This window comes from Amphiura filiformis, chromosome 12 (genome assembly GCF_039555335.1).
Source record: "Amphiura filiformis chromosome 12, Afil_fr2py, whole genome shotgun sequence".
Lineage (NCBI taxonomy): Eukaryota > Metazoa > Echinodermata > Ophiuroidea > Amphilepidida > Amphiuridae > Amphiura > Amphiura filiformis.
This window is the reverse complement of record NC_092639.1, coordinates 23,534,432-23,550,628: the sequence shown is the minus strand read 5'-3', so window position 1 is coordinate 23,550,628 and position 16,197 is coordinate 23,534,432. Positions and strand designations below refer to the sequence as shown.

Sequence of the window (16,197 nt, the reverse complement as noted above, 5' to 3'; positions counted from 1 at the left end):
ACAAATAAAACAGCACGTATATATTTTTGTTAAGGCCTGTGCGAGATTCACCTAGGTCGCAGGTGTACAGTTTGGTTCCCTCATTCTGTTGGCCCTGCCCTATCGGGGGCCTATTTATAGTTTAAGCTTCATGGATATTCAAAACCTCCACATGAATAATTAAGGGTACAGGTCATTTTTGAATCGCCCTCTACTTTTCATTCACCTACAAAGCAAAATCTGTGCTTTAGGGGTGTTGATCCTTGCTTGTACTTTTGTTTGATAACTGAGTTATATCCATCGTCAGATCGTTATGATTATATATGTTTTTTGATATCATATCGCTGATATGATATCGGAATAACAAAAGAAGAATAAATACAAGAGATAAGAAAAGGAAATACTTGACTATATAAACATCTCAAAAAAAGTAACTAACCCCCCTTAAATAATGGCCATTATTCAAAACGGGGCTGTTGTATTACAAATCTGTAAAATGAGTTGGAAGCAGAATTAATTTCTGCGCATTTTGACACCTCATTTGATACAATAGCCCAGAAAACAATAAAACACCGGTCAATTTAATGTAGTGAGGTTCAGATTTGAAAGTTGCACTTACATACATATTTTTACAATACAAAAACACTCAGATATCATTACACAGATTTCCTTCTATTACACTGAATACAAAATCAATACAACTTACTGCAACTTTCAAATCTTGGGTTAAATTGATTTAAATGTACGCTGCAACGTCAATATTTAGTCAATTGCTGCAAATGAGGCGTCAAATTGTGCAGAAATACATGCTGCTTCCAACGCATTTTACAGATTTGTAGTACAATCACCCGTTTTTGAATAATGGTCATTATTTAAGGTGGGTTAGTTACTTTTTTGAGATGTTTATAATGGTATCACATATCATCATAAACATAATCTAATATCACCGTTTAAATTGAATTCAATTTTATTCATCAATGTGATTTATGATTGTAAGGGTCAATGTGAAGTTATTAATACCTGGATGAATGATAATCTTTACAATCGTATTCAATCATAATATCAAAATTCAAATAGTATGTGACAGCTGATTAATTTGTTAATTAGTAAAGCAAGTAAATTTAGTTTCTTTAAACAATATCAACCAGTGGATGAGAAGCTTCCTTACAGAAAGTAGTCTTAAGCAGTATTCAGACTTTTTATTGTACGTACAATATTGTATGCAACATATCTACGTTGTTTAATCTATTGCCATTCTATTTCCAGTAATGTTTAAGTTCTAACGAATGTTTGATGACGTAAAATCGATAATATATTTCTACTAGATATTGCATGTAACATATTATCGATTTTTCGTCATCAAACATTCGTTAGAACTTAAACATTACTGGAAATAGAATGGCAATAGATAAAATAACGTAGATATGTTGCATACAATATTGTACGTACAATACTCGGAGTCTGAAGCTAGCTTTAAGGCACGTTGCTAGGACCACTGCTGTTTCTACTTGACATCAATGATCTACTGAAAAATTTACAAAACAAATTTGACAAAGACTCTTTGTAGTCGAAGCAAATGACCTTATGAGTGTGAAGTTACGTACTAGTATATTTTGTGACAACCATGGATATGTAGGATGCAAAAAAAAGCGCCCTTTTGAGCAAATTTAGTTATTGAGGTCAAAGTTCACACAATAGATTTATAAATGCTTTAATCAAGTAATGAGATATCACGAGTAAAAATTCATCATAATTATTTATACAGACGAATAACTTGATACTATTTTCATTCAATTTGGATCATTTTGAAAATTTGACCTATTATGATTATGTAATTGTATCCTAAGACCTATACCTCATTAATTATGCATCCTAGAGGTACATGACAATTGAATTTTTTTTATTCATTGAGGTCAACTTGCGATATTTCATAGCTTGATTACATTTTCAAATTTCCCCCTTGTGAACGTTGACCTCAATAGCTGAAATTGCTCATGGGTGTCTTCTTGGCACTCGACAGAAGCTGGTCTACATTTTTAGACATTAGCCACGAGGAGTAGCCATGAGGAGTAACACAGGTCAAGTACTTATGTAAGCACCCAAGACAACCACACGGGTCAATCAGTCGTTCACAGCAGCTTAGGCAGTGGCGTAGCCAAGATGAGAGGAGGGGGGCTCCTATGAAAAGTCCCCCCTCTCCTGTGGGTTGCTGGCCGCCCTGATACCGGTATGTAAGATTTCTAAGTCTTTTTGTACTTTTTAGCCCATTTTTGACCACTTGCGTCATAGTTTGCCACCTTGAAAAACACTTTGCCCCCTATGCCTTCCCCTTTCTCTGAGCTTAGGAACAACAAGAGTGAAGGAGTACAGTAAAGCATCAGACACGTGAAATAAGATGCGTTTGCACTCTGCTCATAAAGGATGGTGCGCCGTTGTCAGATATGTCTCCGACTACTCCATCTATTCCAAACGTGAACTGCACAGTGTGGATGACTGTCCTGCCAGTAGATATAGTTCTAAAAACTGTGAAAGCATGGCAAGGCATGCAGTGGCGTACCGTGGCCGCCCCAATCCCGGGGGCTGAAGAAAATTCAATTTTGCCGCCCCTTCCTCAACAGCCCGAAAAGGTTGGCCCAATTTTTTTCTCGGTCGTTTGAAAAAGTGAAGAGCAAAAAAAAAGGGTTTCAGGCGCTAGCGCCCTAAAAGCAGCACATTTTGATGTACAGGGTGTCTCAATAAAAATCGGCCCTGTGGATCGGGAGACATAACTTAAAATATCAGCAGTAAAATTAAAAATTTCTTGCAGATTCAAAATCCATGAAGTGTCTTCTATAGATTGGTGCATACATCATCAAAATCCGTTCACTCGCCACTGAGAAAACTACAAATAGTCTCATTTTTGGACCTTTCCAATGGGACAATACATTAACAATAATGTGCTGCATTGTAGTTCAGAATTGAAGAAATTAATGAAGTTAAGGGTTGACTAAGTATTGTTGGTCGAAGCACACAAAAAGATCGATTTTCATTATCTAAATCAAAATATTATTGAAAAATAACACCTTGATGTTTTGTAAAACTTCATACTATGAAAACGTCATTAATTTATTGTTGTTAATGAGTTATGTACGTTTTACAAAAGTGAGCTGTTTCATCCCTCTTTACAGCATAACTCAAGAACAGAGGATGATTTAAGCACTTCCCACCACGCCACTGTGTTGACTTGCGGTTAGCACAGCTGTGTGAGTGAACATGACACGACTACTGGCACATTGCATTGACGGCCATGGTTAAATTTGAATTTGGACTGATATATTTACAATAAAAACGCATTCACAATGCTGGTCGATTTCACATTTTATGTTACCTACAGAAGGTGTGAATTATCCTTTATGCATACATCACTTTAGATCTGAAATCGACCAACTAATAATGACACACGCACAATTCTTAAACAACGTCTTTTGCACAGAATTCAATGGGATTTGAAAAGTAAAGTGGCAGTTGAAACTCTGGTGATAACACGTTTGCAGTGCATGATGGGGCTTCCTTAAATCATCCTCTGACTCAAGAACCACAGGACCTACAAAAGTATATCTGTAATATCGTAATTTCAATGCAATTTTTGCCAAAGCTCGCTACCATTCGCAATATGATGTGAACTACCAATAGTGTCAAATCTTTAATAAACTCTCAGTGCATAACTTGCCTGATCAGCAACTATGTCTCTTTTCTGTTATTGAATTGTTTATCAATTTTTGTTTATTTCACCATCAATACTATCACCTGGAACCTGGAACAAATTTCTTTTGAATCAAATATTTCAGCCACTTCAATATAAAGTTCAGCCCTACTGTTCGTCGATAAATGTATTGAACAGCAACATTTTCACGTATTTTTGTGGGACCTGAGAGCACATTAGACATATCAAATTGCATTTCGAAAACGAGGAATGTTTATCTGATATCAAATAATTTGTTAAAATTCGCGAAATAATGCCATTTTATGGCAAATGATTGAAAATTTATATTTTTGAAATTTAACAGTTCTTGAAGTAAATTGTATAAATTTAATGATATGTACGTACTTAAAGTGAATGTAACTGGGACGAAAAGCCGTCTATCACATGAAATTTTTGACCTTTCAGTCCCAAAAACACAAACAATGTTGAATATTTTGGGGAAAATTGATATATTCAATATGAAAGATTAACATTTTCAATTGATGGTCGGCTTTTCATCCCAGCTACATACACTAAGTACATATCATTAGATTTATGAAATTTACTTCGAGGATGGTTAAATATCAAAAAGACAAAAAATATAAAATTTTAACTTATTTGACATAAAATGTGTGTTATATCGCGAATTTCAAATTTAAAAAAAAATATTTGATGTCAGAAGGACATTTCTCGTATTCAGAATGCAACTTGATATGTCTGATGTGCTCTCAGGTCCCACAAAAATACTGTTCAAACGTTGCTACCCGAGCCCTTAACCCAAAGAGAAACGTGTAAAAAACATTCTTTGGGAGATTGATTGATTGATTGATTTTGAACTCCTATTCAGCAATACTTGGCGTTTCCTTTTATTTCTTTTATAATAAACTACACAATATTGTAAATGTGTATTACCCCATTGCAATGGTCCCAAATTGTGTCTATTTGTACAAATTTAATTATTCCAGTGACGCCTGAACGGATTTGATTAATTTTTGCACCATTCTTTAGCAGATACTTCATGGTTTTTGAATCTTTAAGAATTTTTTTTATTTTACTGCCGATATTTTAAGTTATGCACCACTTCCCATAGGGCCTATTTTTATTGAGACACCCTGTATAGTACCATTTTTTCAAAAAATTTTATGCTTTATCAAATTTTTTCGCCCTTTTTTATTTACTAATTCATTTTGCCGCCCCTTCGTTTTTGCCGCCCCTGTTTTTGCCGCCCCTTCTTCTTCCCCCCCCCCTTCATTTTGGCCGCCCCTGCTTTTACCCCCGGGGGCTGGCGCCCCCAAAGCCCCCCCCCCCCCCAAAAAAAAATACGCGCATGGCATGGACAAGCAGGAGCGGATAGCCCTTCTGACAAAATTTACAAATGGCTTTGGTAGTAGTGCCTACCAGTGGTGTATATTTTTTTGACATGGGGTGGGGTGGGTGTTGTTGTAAAAAATCCTTGAAATATAGTGAATCCAACAACTTTTAGCGACAGAATCAGTTTGTAGTACAAATGTTGAAGCTAAACTGGTGAAATATGGTACAAAAGTGGAATTCCATCACACTCCGAACTTGAGCCTTGTAAACGCTTGTTCTGCCTCTGACATCAAGTTTATTTACAACTCTCCTCAGAGCCCCTATCTTCTGTCCTGCTTTGGATGAGGCGTTAGAACTGTGCTTTGTCCAGGTAAGCTTGCTGTCAAATTTGACTCCTAGAATACGCTCTAATACCTAAATGCCATTAGTACGCAACTTCACGGTTTTCAATGCTCTCTATCCACTATCAACTCATCACATAGATAATAGATTCACTGCAAAAGGATTTGCAAAAAAAATCTAGACGACTGGTGAAACAGATTGCAGTGTCCCATACTCAAGATAAATGTGACACAATCTAGTCCATGGGGGCCGAAGGAGGCATTTTGAAATTGAGTTACTGTAATTATTACATTATATATACAATAGGCTATCATTTACTGAAAACACTAAAGGTCTAGCATACCTGGTTCTCAAGTTATGAAGTTTTTGTGATTATGTGTTTTATTGTTTTTTTACTCAATATTTTTGCCTTTATCTCAGTTTCAAATTTGCCGCCTTTGGCCCCCATTGATCAGATCGTGTCACAAATAAACGCCGAAACCCCATCAAATCCACTTACATTCTGTGGGGGTGGGGAGGGGCAACTGGAAGAGGTGACATCTGTTACGAGTCGTACTTGACTCAAGGCCAAAATCACCTTTTATCCGAACTCACACGAATGCACAACACAAATACAACACAATTAAGCTAACAAAGTCTTTAATTGAAAGCAAAATATGATTGGTACCAAATATGACAACAAATGCACATACAAAAATAATCACGCAATCACAATAATATTTTAACTTATTAGTTCTTAACCAGCATTCTTCTTCTTGAAGATAACAGAGTTCTTGCAATGTTCTGGACGGCTGATGTAAATATCCTTAATCACTTGTTCTGCGAAAATCAGCGAGGTCCTTTGTACACCTGCACTTATAAATATCCTTGCGTATAAAATCCCCACACAAAAATGGTGCTGCTTACTCCAAACAATGACCTCATTGCGCTGCTTTCTCCAAACATTTATCTCCTTGCGCTGCTTTCTCCAAAATGGTGTTTCTTTCACCAATCACTATTTCTCCAGGGAACATGCTTCTTTAACACTGCTCCGCTGTATTTGACAGATGTGTTGTTTTTATAAACCCAGCAAACTCCAGCAATTCGACAGAAGAACTTTAATCCTTTGATGAGGAAGAGCACATTTGTGTACTCGAAATCTCCTTCGTTGCTGTATTAAAATGTACTTCTATTTTGAAGCACGAAGACCAACACACACATGTGGAGTTTTACAATCTCCCATGACATTCTGTAAAGTCCAAACTCAAGCCTCCAGCTTTTATACCAGTACTCATGCAAAACCCATCATCTATTAATAAACCACCACTTCATTCACATCTTCACAGATGATGCAAGATTAATTATACACATTAACCTTTCACATTACATCACTTCTTGGGTTTTTTTCCTATGGCGTAATACACTGAACTGGGGATTTCCAAGTTCCAAACATAGATCTGACTTTGTTTTCAATAATTTGGGGGGCAAATGACTTAAAACACCAACTCTTGCAAGTGCAAGGGGTTTCCCATCTCATGAAATACTTTCAGCTTGTAAACAAAGCTAAATAATTAAATTAAATTACTCAGGGCACATCACACATCTCATCTGTATGTTGGCGTCCAGCTAGATAAGGTGGCCAGAGCATAATAGTCAGAGGCGGATTTAAGGAAAAAGGCCCTGTCTCCAAAGTTGCCAGGGGGTCCTTCCATTGAGACAGATCCGGTGTTTCAAGTAATGGTCACACTCCGGCTTTTTTTTGGAGGAAATCATGGTGGTTTCTTCCGATGTGTTAGATAAGGGGGGTCAAAATCTCAAATTTTAAGACCAAGGGGTATTTCTATTTAAAAGGCAAACCATAGGCGTAGATCCCGGGAGGATGGAGGATAAATCCAATATTTTGCTAGGGGGTGGTCTAATCAATGTTGACGCCCTTTTAGCCCCCAAAGTGCACATTTTTGCGCGTTTCGCCACATTTGCACCATATTTCATCAGTTTAGCTTCAATATGGCAAAATATTTCGCTGGATTCACAATACTTCAAGAATTTTTCCCAATCCCAACCCCATGTCAAAAAGAAATCTACGTCACTGAAGCAAACGAATGGGAAGTGCTGCCAAAATAATATTAGTTTTGCACCAAAGATCCTTGTAACATGCGAGTCTCCTTTTTGAGGAGATGGAACTCTAAAAATGGGTCAGAAATACCCCGTGATGATTTCGCAAAATGGGTCTATAGAAGAATCCAACGTAAGTGTAGCGCGCAAAAATGTTGTATTTTATACTATTTTGGCCCATGATCGGGCTGAATTTTGGTAGAAAAGGGGTCCTTGCCCCTTTTCTTTTCCTTTGCCCTCCTGATTTTCTCTTTTATTTTTTGTCACAGGGGCACTTTTTCTTTCATTTTTTTTGTCGGGGGGCACTCTGCCCCCGGCTACGCTACTGTTCACACAATCTATATAAATGAAACAAATGGGTGTTAAATGTTACTGTGGTAATGAGAAACATAACGGCGTTCTTCTGATATCAAAGTCTCGAAATATGGGTATGAGGCTGTCGATCTGATCACATACCTTTATCATCAATGCTGAGGAATAGCAAGGTCACAGGACAGCCAAGTAGTCCTTCCTTCCGGAAGTATTAAAGTTCAACCAATGTTAGCAAGTATAACTGTGCTCACATGTCAACCATCATAGCTACCATTATTTTTGCTGTCAACCCAACCTTAAACATTAGCAGAAACCATAAATATTATTAAGCTAACCCTAAATGACTTGTATGATTTTAATTGCTCTCATATTTGCGTGAGAAGCAGTTTAATTGGGTCATAATGAACTACTTTAGAATGAATCTAATTTAGCTTGCTTCCACGCTTTCACCGTCATGCGGAAATGGGTAAGGTTTTGACAAGTCAAGTGATATTGTTCATTATCTTGCTATTGCTTTTTAACAGCCTTATATCTGTTGATCGAATGCGATAGTTTCATTTCGTAAGGGAATCATTAATCTTCACTCGGTGAAGATTGCAAAATTGTGACGTTTATTCAAGTTTTGTATTATATATAGATTGCTGAAAAAAGACCATGAACTCCGATGCAAAGGAGTTTCATTATCATTGTACTCTGTGAAGCATACACAATTATGACGTTTGCATAATTTTATGATATTCTAAGACACGTGGATTGCTGATAAAAAAGACCTCCAGCTCAATCTCATCTTTGGTCTACAACACTGTCACGAACAATGAAGATACATTCAGCTATTATTTATGTTGTGCACTTTCTTTTCCCTGTTTTTGCATCAGTAACTCACAAGACTGCGGTCCAAGGCGAGGTAGTTACCTTTCAATGCACTTTGGAAGAAGCACGTCCTCCAGGATATATCTATTGGTTGATTGAATGGAATGACGGGACAACATTAATAACCACTGCCCACGAGTCGTATCAACTATCTGACGATACATTATCAGACCGTGGATTTTACCGATCTGTTTATCAACCCAGTGGTACTGTGTTCACTTATACCCACCTATGCACATTGGAAATAGCAGAAGTGAGTAAAATAGACGAAGGCAGTTTTAGCTGCATCCACGACGGGTGGACGTGGAATCGTGGACGCTTTTTCACCGCGACTTTATCAATCCTTGACGGTGCACCCCGAGGGTCACCGAAATGTTCATACACACTTGATGAAGGTGATGGGTCGGAGTTGACAGTTGGTTCTGTAGTACAACTTGCGTGTTCTTTGGATGGTGGTGATCATAATGAATTAATATGGTATCAGAGTAGAAATGAAGTAATTTCATCTACAACTGGTGATTACGTAAATTACACTCTCAAAGACATGGATAATGGTGAAGACTTGATTTGTAGAACAAGTGGTTTAGCAAACCAACAGGAATGTCGAGTAATGCCGTTTGCCCAGTTACCTAATGCTATCATTACACCGATAAAACCACAAATAAGTAGTGGTAATAATGCTTCCTTTACGTGTTGTGGACAAGGAATACCGTATGTTAGTCATTACGAGTGGTATCTGAATGGTTCAGTTGTGATAAATGGGCAACGGGGTGGCAGAATAAGAATAACGTCCTCAGGCATATGCAACCAGTTGCAGATACTAAATTTGACGTCTAAAGAAAATGCCACACGTGTACTTTGTGAAGTTAGCATTCCGTCAGGACTATCAGCGTCAGCAGCAGCAGTTCTCATTGTCACAGAAGCAGGGGAAATCGTTGCCATATCCACACCAACCACACAGGAACCGCACCATACAACACCAGATAGACCTACTTCTAATGTTGCATCTGTTAGTGGAATGTTACGGACTGATAATGACGATGACATCGCTTTTACTATTAATCATGTTGATAGAGTTGTCCTTCCAGAACCAAAGCAACCTTCTGCCTCTCCACGTCCACATAGCAAGAAGATGATGTTCATCGGTATTGGCATATGTATAGCGTTAATAACGGGCGTTACGATAGTTGCCATTATTGTAGTAAAGTATCGGCGTCACCGCACAAGGCATTTGGATGGAAAGAACGTTAGTTCCAACACGTCCAAAGCTCAAACACCACTAACGGACAAGCATCCTGTTACACAGACTGCATTCTCTATGCCTGATGTTATATACCAAGATAATATCATTTACAATCACGACGCGGCGGACACAGAGACTGCTGTAACACAACGTTTGGGCTCAGAGAGGAATGTAGAAGGCTTGACATATGCATCTTTGCAACTGAATGAATGTACCTATGGCAATGAAATTCTGAATCCATCTGCTGCGGAGAAGGTCATGTATGCTGATGTCAGATAACCATGATAACGATCACATTTTTTCAAAATAATTAATGGGCATTTTACTAACCCATAAAACAGTAATGAGCTGGGTTGGTATTTTTGTTAACATTTAACTCTTGTCTAATGTAGGATCTTGCAAATATACCACCATACAGCGTTCGAAATAGGGCCGGTCAGCCGGCCATTGGCCTGTAACTTTTTGGCCTGGCCGGTAACTTTTCTGACTGGCATCTAGTTGCCGGCCCGGCTGGCCGGTAACTTTTTAAGGTCAAGCCCGGCTGGCTGAACACTGCCACCATACAATTACTCTGTGTAATTGTAGGTCCACCTTTTGAGCTCATCTGGCCCCCTATTTTGTGAAGCATGTGCTTGCTGTGGATTTCAAACTTGGAACTAAAATTAACATTGTAATTTCCGTTGCCCTCCGGCGAACTTCACACGTTTGCTGCAGGTTCAACCAAAAATAACATTTTGGCAAATAAGGGTTTGATCCCAATTTCTATAATCATTATCATGATTATAGAACGTCGTACTCGGAGTGATATAATCTGGATAAAGTTGGTACTCCTGGATAGAGGATATCCATAGCTATTGGTATAACGGTGAAGGACATTAAAACAACCAATTGTATACGGCTGAGACTATAATAAATAAATGATGTACCTAAGTAACCGATATTTAATAAACTTTCAATGAACTGTTAGCAATCCGCCGCTGTGTGTATCTATTGGACGGATGTAATGAAGGAAGTAAACACTTCATCCTTAACTCAACGTTTAACTTTAATATACTTTACAACATACAGTTTTATTGCAGTGGTGATGTCGAGAACCCACTCTCAGATTTACTTACAACATTGAGCTCTTTGGAGGAAAATTTTAATTCAATTTTGGATCAAGAAACCGAGGCTGCTGGTTTGATAGTCAGGTCTCGCATCAAATGGACAGAGTATGGCGAGAAAAGCTCAAAATATTTTTGTAATTTGGAGAAGCGTTCATATGAAAAGAAAAACATTCACCTTCTTTAAAAAGATAATGGCTCTATTATTTCTGACCATAAAGATATTCTCAAAGAACTTCATTCCTTTTATGATTCCTTATACTCATCCCAGATGACTCCCAACATTGAAAAGGACATTGCTCCTTTTTTGAATGAAATTAATCTTCCAAATTTATCTGAAGCCAGTAAAACCACTCTTAATAAACCAATCACCAAATCTGAGATTTTATCGACCTTGAAAGCTATGAATCAGAATAAGTCTCCTGGTCTAGACGGCTTGCCAGTTGAATTCTATATTGGGTTTTTTCCAGTGATATCTCAGACATGCTCATGAATTCATACCTTTATTCTTTTGAAAATGGTTCTGTTTCTCAAAGAAATGGTGTAGTTACTTTGCTTCCTAAAGAAGATAAAGATCCCCTGTTGGTTAAAAATCACCGGCCGAAGTTATGGCCAATCGTCTTAAATTGTTTTTGCAGGATATAATTCATGAATCCAATCCAATCCGGCTTTATGAAAGGGAGAAATATTGGTAACAATATCCGTACAATTATTGATCTTATTGAATATTGTGATTCTAATGATATTCTCCATTATTTACTTGATATGGAAAAAGCGTTCGATAGTGTGGAACATAGCTATTTATTTCGGGTCCTGGAGTCCTTTATTTAACTTTGGTGAAAACTGAAAATTTTATTCGCTGGATGAAAACTCTTTATAGTGATAGGAAGAGTTATGTTATTAACAACGGTTTTCTATCTGAATTAATCACTATGGAACGTGGTATTTTTCAGTATTGCCCAATTTCACCACTTTTATTTCTTTGCGCGATTGAGGTCTTGGCAGTTTCAATAAGAAATAATGAGCAAATTAAAGGTATTAAGATTGGCAACATTGAGAAAAAGGTCAGTCTTTTAGCTGACGATACTACCTGTTTTTTACATGGTGATTTGGAATCTTTTCAGAACCTTTTTAATTAATTAACCCTTTCACGCACCGTGTCCTCATATGAGGACAGATAATAAATGCACAATGAAAAATGTATTAATACCCCCTCATCAATGTGCAATGTTGCATTACAATGTCAAGAGAGGGAGGGCAGTATACACTCTGAGCTTTTATAAGTGCCTACAGGCTCTATTTTCCCCCAGGCACATTTCTACAATTGGGATTTCACAGCCATGCGCTATTCTTTATGATCCCTGGATTCGACCAAATGTTTTACCTGTTTTATGACGTAGGAAAGTGACTATAATTTTTTATTAGTATTTATAGATGTTATAGAACATAATGGAAACAACTATATTGTGATAAATATTTTAGAATACTTGAAAATAGTGAAAAAACATGTGTCCTCAAATAAGGACACTGCGCCATTGTGGTGTCTTACTATGGCGCCCTCCCGTCCTCATATGAGGACACTGTGCATTTATAGATGTAACATTTACCATGGTGGTATAAGAAAGTACATACATATAGAATGAAATAGGCCTACTACAGAGAGGATGTAAGAATGATTGTATTTCAACTTGAGTTGTTGACCTCTAATTAGGCTAGGAATAACATCTAGTTGAATTTGAATTCTAAATTACAAGTTGTAATTCATGAAATTTAATTCACAAGTTGTAATTCGTGAACTTCAATTCATTTGTATGCATGTACATGGTTGCAGACGTGTCACTTATTTTCTGTTTTTTGCCTGAATTCCTTATTTTTTAAAGTCCAATAATATTTCTACATCATTTTTAGCCCAAGTTGTTTACATTTTACCCCAATTTCTCTGTTATTTCAGAAAATGACTTAAGTCTCAAGTTTTTCTATGTAGATGTAGCATGTAAATATTTGTATATATTGACGTCCTTGTTGCGCAGTGTCCTCATATGAGGACATGTGCATAATTAATTAATGGAACACCCTGAAAAAAATTTGACACTGGGTATGTTCTTGTAACCCCTTTAGATGTAAAATAACAAAATATAAATTTTTTTGTGAATTTAAAACTTAATTCGTGCATGAAAGGGTTAAATAAATTTGCTAGGTTATCTGGTTGTAAGCTAAACATGAGTAAGTCTGAGGCTATTCATATTGGTAATCTAAAAGGAAACCCTTTCAAACCCTTTCAGGATGATGGTCTGGTGTGGCAAGAATTTTTTTTAAAACTCTTGGTGTTCAATTTTCATTGAACACTAAGTCTCTCTATGAACTCAATTTTGTCCCAAAATTGATTCAAATTCAGCAAATCCTTTTAAGACAAATTTCTAGAACGCCAACAATTAAAATTGTTGGCGTTCTAGAAATTTGTCTTTGATTGGAAAAATAACTGTAATTAAAAGCCTTTTGTTGCCCCAACTTCTTTATTTATTTTCAGTGCTTTGTATTTCTATTTTCAAGTTTATTTGGAATGGGGCACGGCCCTGCACTTCTTAGATTGTCTTGATAAGAGTTCGAAGCCCTATCGTCAACAGAGGGCAGTAAACTCGAGGTAAAGAATATCCCATACATACTGCAGTTACTGTCCGTTTTCCTATACACAATACACAGTGCTCTCACCATTGACGCGTGACCCCTACAAATGATCTACGTTGGAAGAATGGGCACTTGCCTAGTTAACATCACTGTGTGAAAAATAACCAGCCAATATGTTAGCTATTCTCCAAACTTCTAGCAAATATATTTCTCTAACATGACCTAAAATTACAGCTAGGTTAGATGTTCAGAAATAGTCGCACTTTTGTAAAATATGAGTGAGGGCAAGGCATAGCTAGCCAACTCCCCGTGTTAATTGAATGGAGATTTGACCGAAAATATTGGTATCGGACCGCTCACTTCTGAAGGATGCCACAAAAAAAAACGGTACAAGCTACATTTTAACTATTCTCTGGCAATCATCATGATGAGTTTCTTATATAGTATGCCGAAATTGGGTACTGTAGGTGATTGACAAATGGTCGCACTTTTGTGATAAATAAGTGACAGTGAACATGAAATATCAGCGCCCATAAACCCAAGTTAGTAGCTAGTTAGTGGAGGCCGTCACGGGACTGATTATTGATTATTGAAGTGCCTTATTAATAGATACGCACGATTTAGGGCAAGAAAAACAAACCGGGACACTTTTGGAGACATCATCATCATCATCATCATCATCATCATCATCATCATCATCATCATCATCGACATCATCATCATCATCACTTTCTACATTTTTTTCTTGAAATGCATGTAACTATAATTATTGTTTAGAGCGTGATGAAATAAAACATCACGATTTTCATCACAAAACAAATATAATGCATAAGAAATCGTTTGTTTTAGAGCGTGATGATGAAATAAAACATCACGATTTTCATCCCGAAACAAAGTAATACATAAGAAATCAATTTTTCGTGAGTGATGAAATAAAACATCAAAATTGTCATCACGAAACAAAGTAATACATGAGAAATCGTTTGTTTTAAAGCGTGATGAAATAAAACATCACGATTTTCATCACAAAACAAAGTAATAGGCCTACGAAAGAAATACATTTTTCAAGAGTGATTGAATAAAACATCACGATTTTCATCACGGAACAAAGTAATACATAAGACATCGTTTGTTTGATTGCAATCAACCGCGACAGTTCGTCTCACACACATAACAATGCACTGCGATCAAATAGGTTGATGACAACATTTGATTGAATGGACTGCACTGCGCCATGATTACGTGCACCGGTTCAAATCCTTTGTTTGGAGCCAATCAATAATTTCACGTACAGCCTCTATGCAAATTAGAGTTTACACACGCTGCAGCTGGGGTAATCGACCGAAGCTTGTTGCCGTTAGTGATCGAATGCATGAGCTTATTTGCTTTACTGAATCGATTTACTGGATTAATTTCCTGTTAACTGGGTTTAATGCCACAAAGGTCGAATCGCCTTTGCCATGGACCATGACTGCATCATGATCGCGCTAATGAGCTGGTCAGTAACCGTAGAAAAAGCTCGTTTCTGGCTCGGGAGTATATAAAACGGGGACCCCGAAAACGGGGACCCCAAAAACGGGGACCCCGAAAACGGGGACCCCTAAAATCACCCATAAAGCTACTGACAAATTTCTAGGGGTCCCCGTTTTTCAACTTTGGGGTCCCCGTTTTACAGATTGACCCAGGGTAATCTGTAAAACGGGGACCCCAAAAACGGGGACCCCTATTTTTTCCCTCTATTTTAGGACTGATGAGTCTCCAAATCTCGACAAAATATTCACCATAGATATACTAATATTACAAATGTAATTTATGAAAGTAGTAAGCACTTCTTATATAATTGTCCAATATACACAATTTTGGGGTCCCCGTTTTAGGGTCCCCGTTTTACAGATTGACCTAGGGTAATCTGTAAAACGGGGACCCCAAAAACGGGGACCCCTAAAATCACCCCATAAAGCTTCTGACAAATTTTAGGGGTCCCCGTTTTGGGGTCCCCGTTTTACAGATTGACCCAGGGTAATCTGTAAAACGGGGACCCAAAAACTGGGGACCCCTATTTTTTCACTCTATTTTAGGACTGATGAGTCTCCAAATCTCGACAAAATATTCACCATAGATATACTAATATTACAAATGTAATTTATGAAAGTAGTAAGCACTTCTTATATAATTGTCCAATATACACAATTTTGGGGTCCCCGTTTTTAGGGTCCCCGTTTTACAGATTGACCTAGGGTAATCTGTAAAACGGGGACCCCAAAACGGGGACCCCTAAAATCACCCCATAAAGCTTCTGACAAATTTTAGGGGTCCCCGTTTTGGGGTCCCCGTTTTACAGATTGACCCAGGGTAATCTGTAAAACGGGGACCCCAAAACGGGGACCCCTATTTTTCACTCTATTTTAGGACTGATGAGTCTCCAAATCTCGACAAAATATTCACCATGGATATACTAATATTACAAATGTAATTTATGAAAGTAGTAAGCACTTCTTATATAATTGTCCAATATACACAATTTTGGGGTCCCCGTTTTAGGGTCCCCGTTTTACAGATTGACCTAGGGTAATCTGTAAAACGGGGACCCCAAAAAC

General features: G+C 37.5%; 1 protein-coding gene across 1 annotated transcript; it reads left to right on the top strand.

Annotated features, from left to right (window-relative positions):
* Nucleotides 1-8,139: 8,139 nt before the first annotated feature.
* Nucleotides 8,140-10,172, top strand: LOC140165960 (uncharacterized). The gene is made up of 2 exons (XM_072189317.1): nucleotides 8,140-8,225; nucleotides 8,635-10,172. Exons 1-2 carry the CDS (start codon nucleotides 8,222-8,224, stop codon nucleotides 10,149-10,151), a joined length of 1,521 nt encoding a protein of 506 aa, XP_072045418.1. The 5' UTR covers nucleotides 8,140-8,221; the 3' UTR covers nucleotides 10,152-10,172.
* Nucleotides 10,173-16,197: the final 6,025 nt, after the last annotated feature.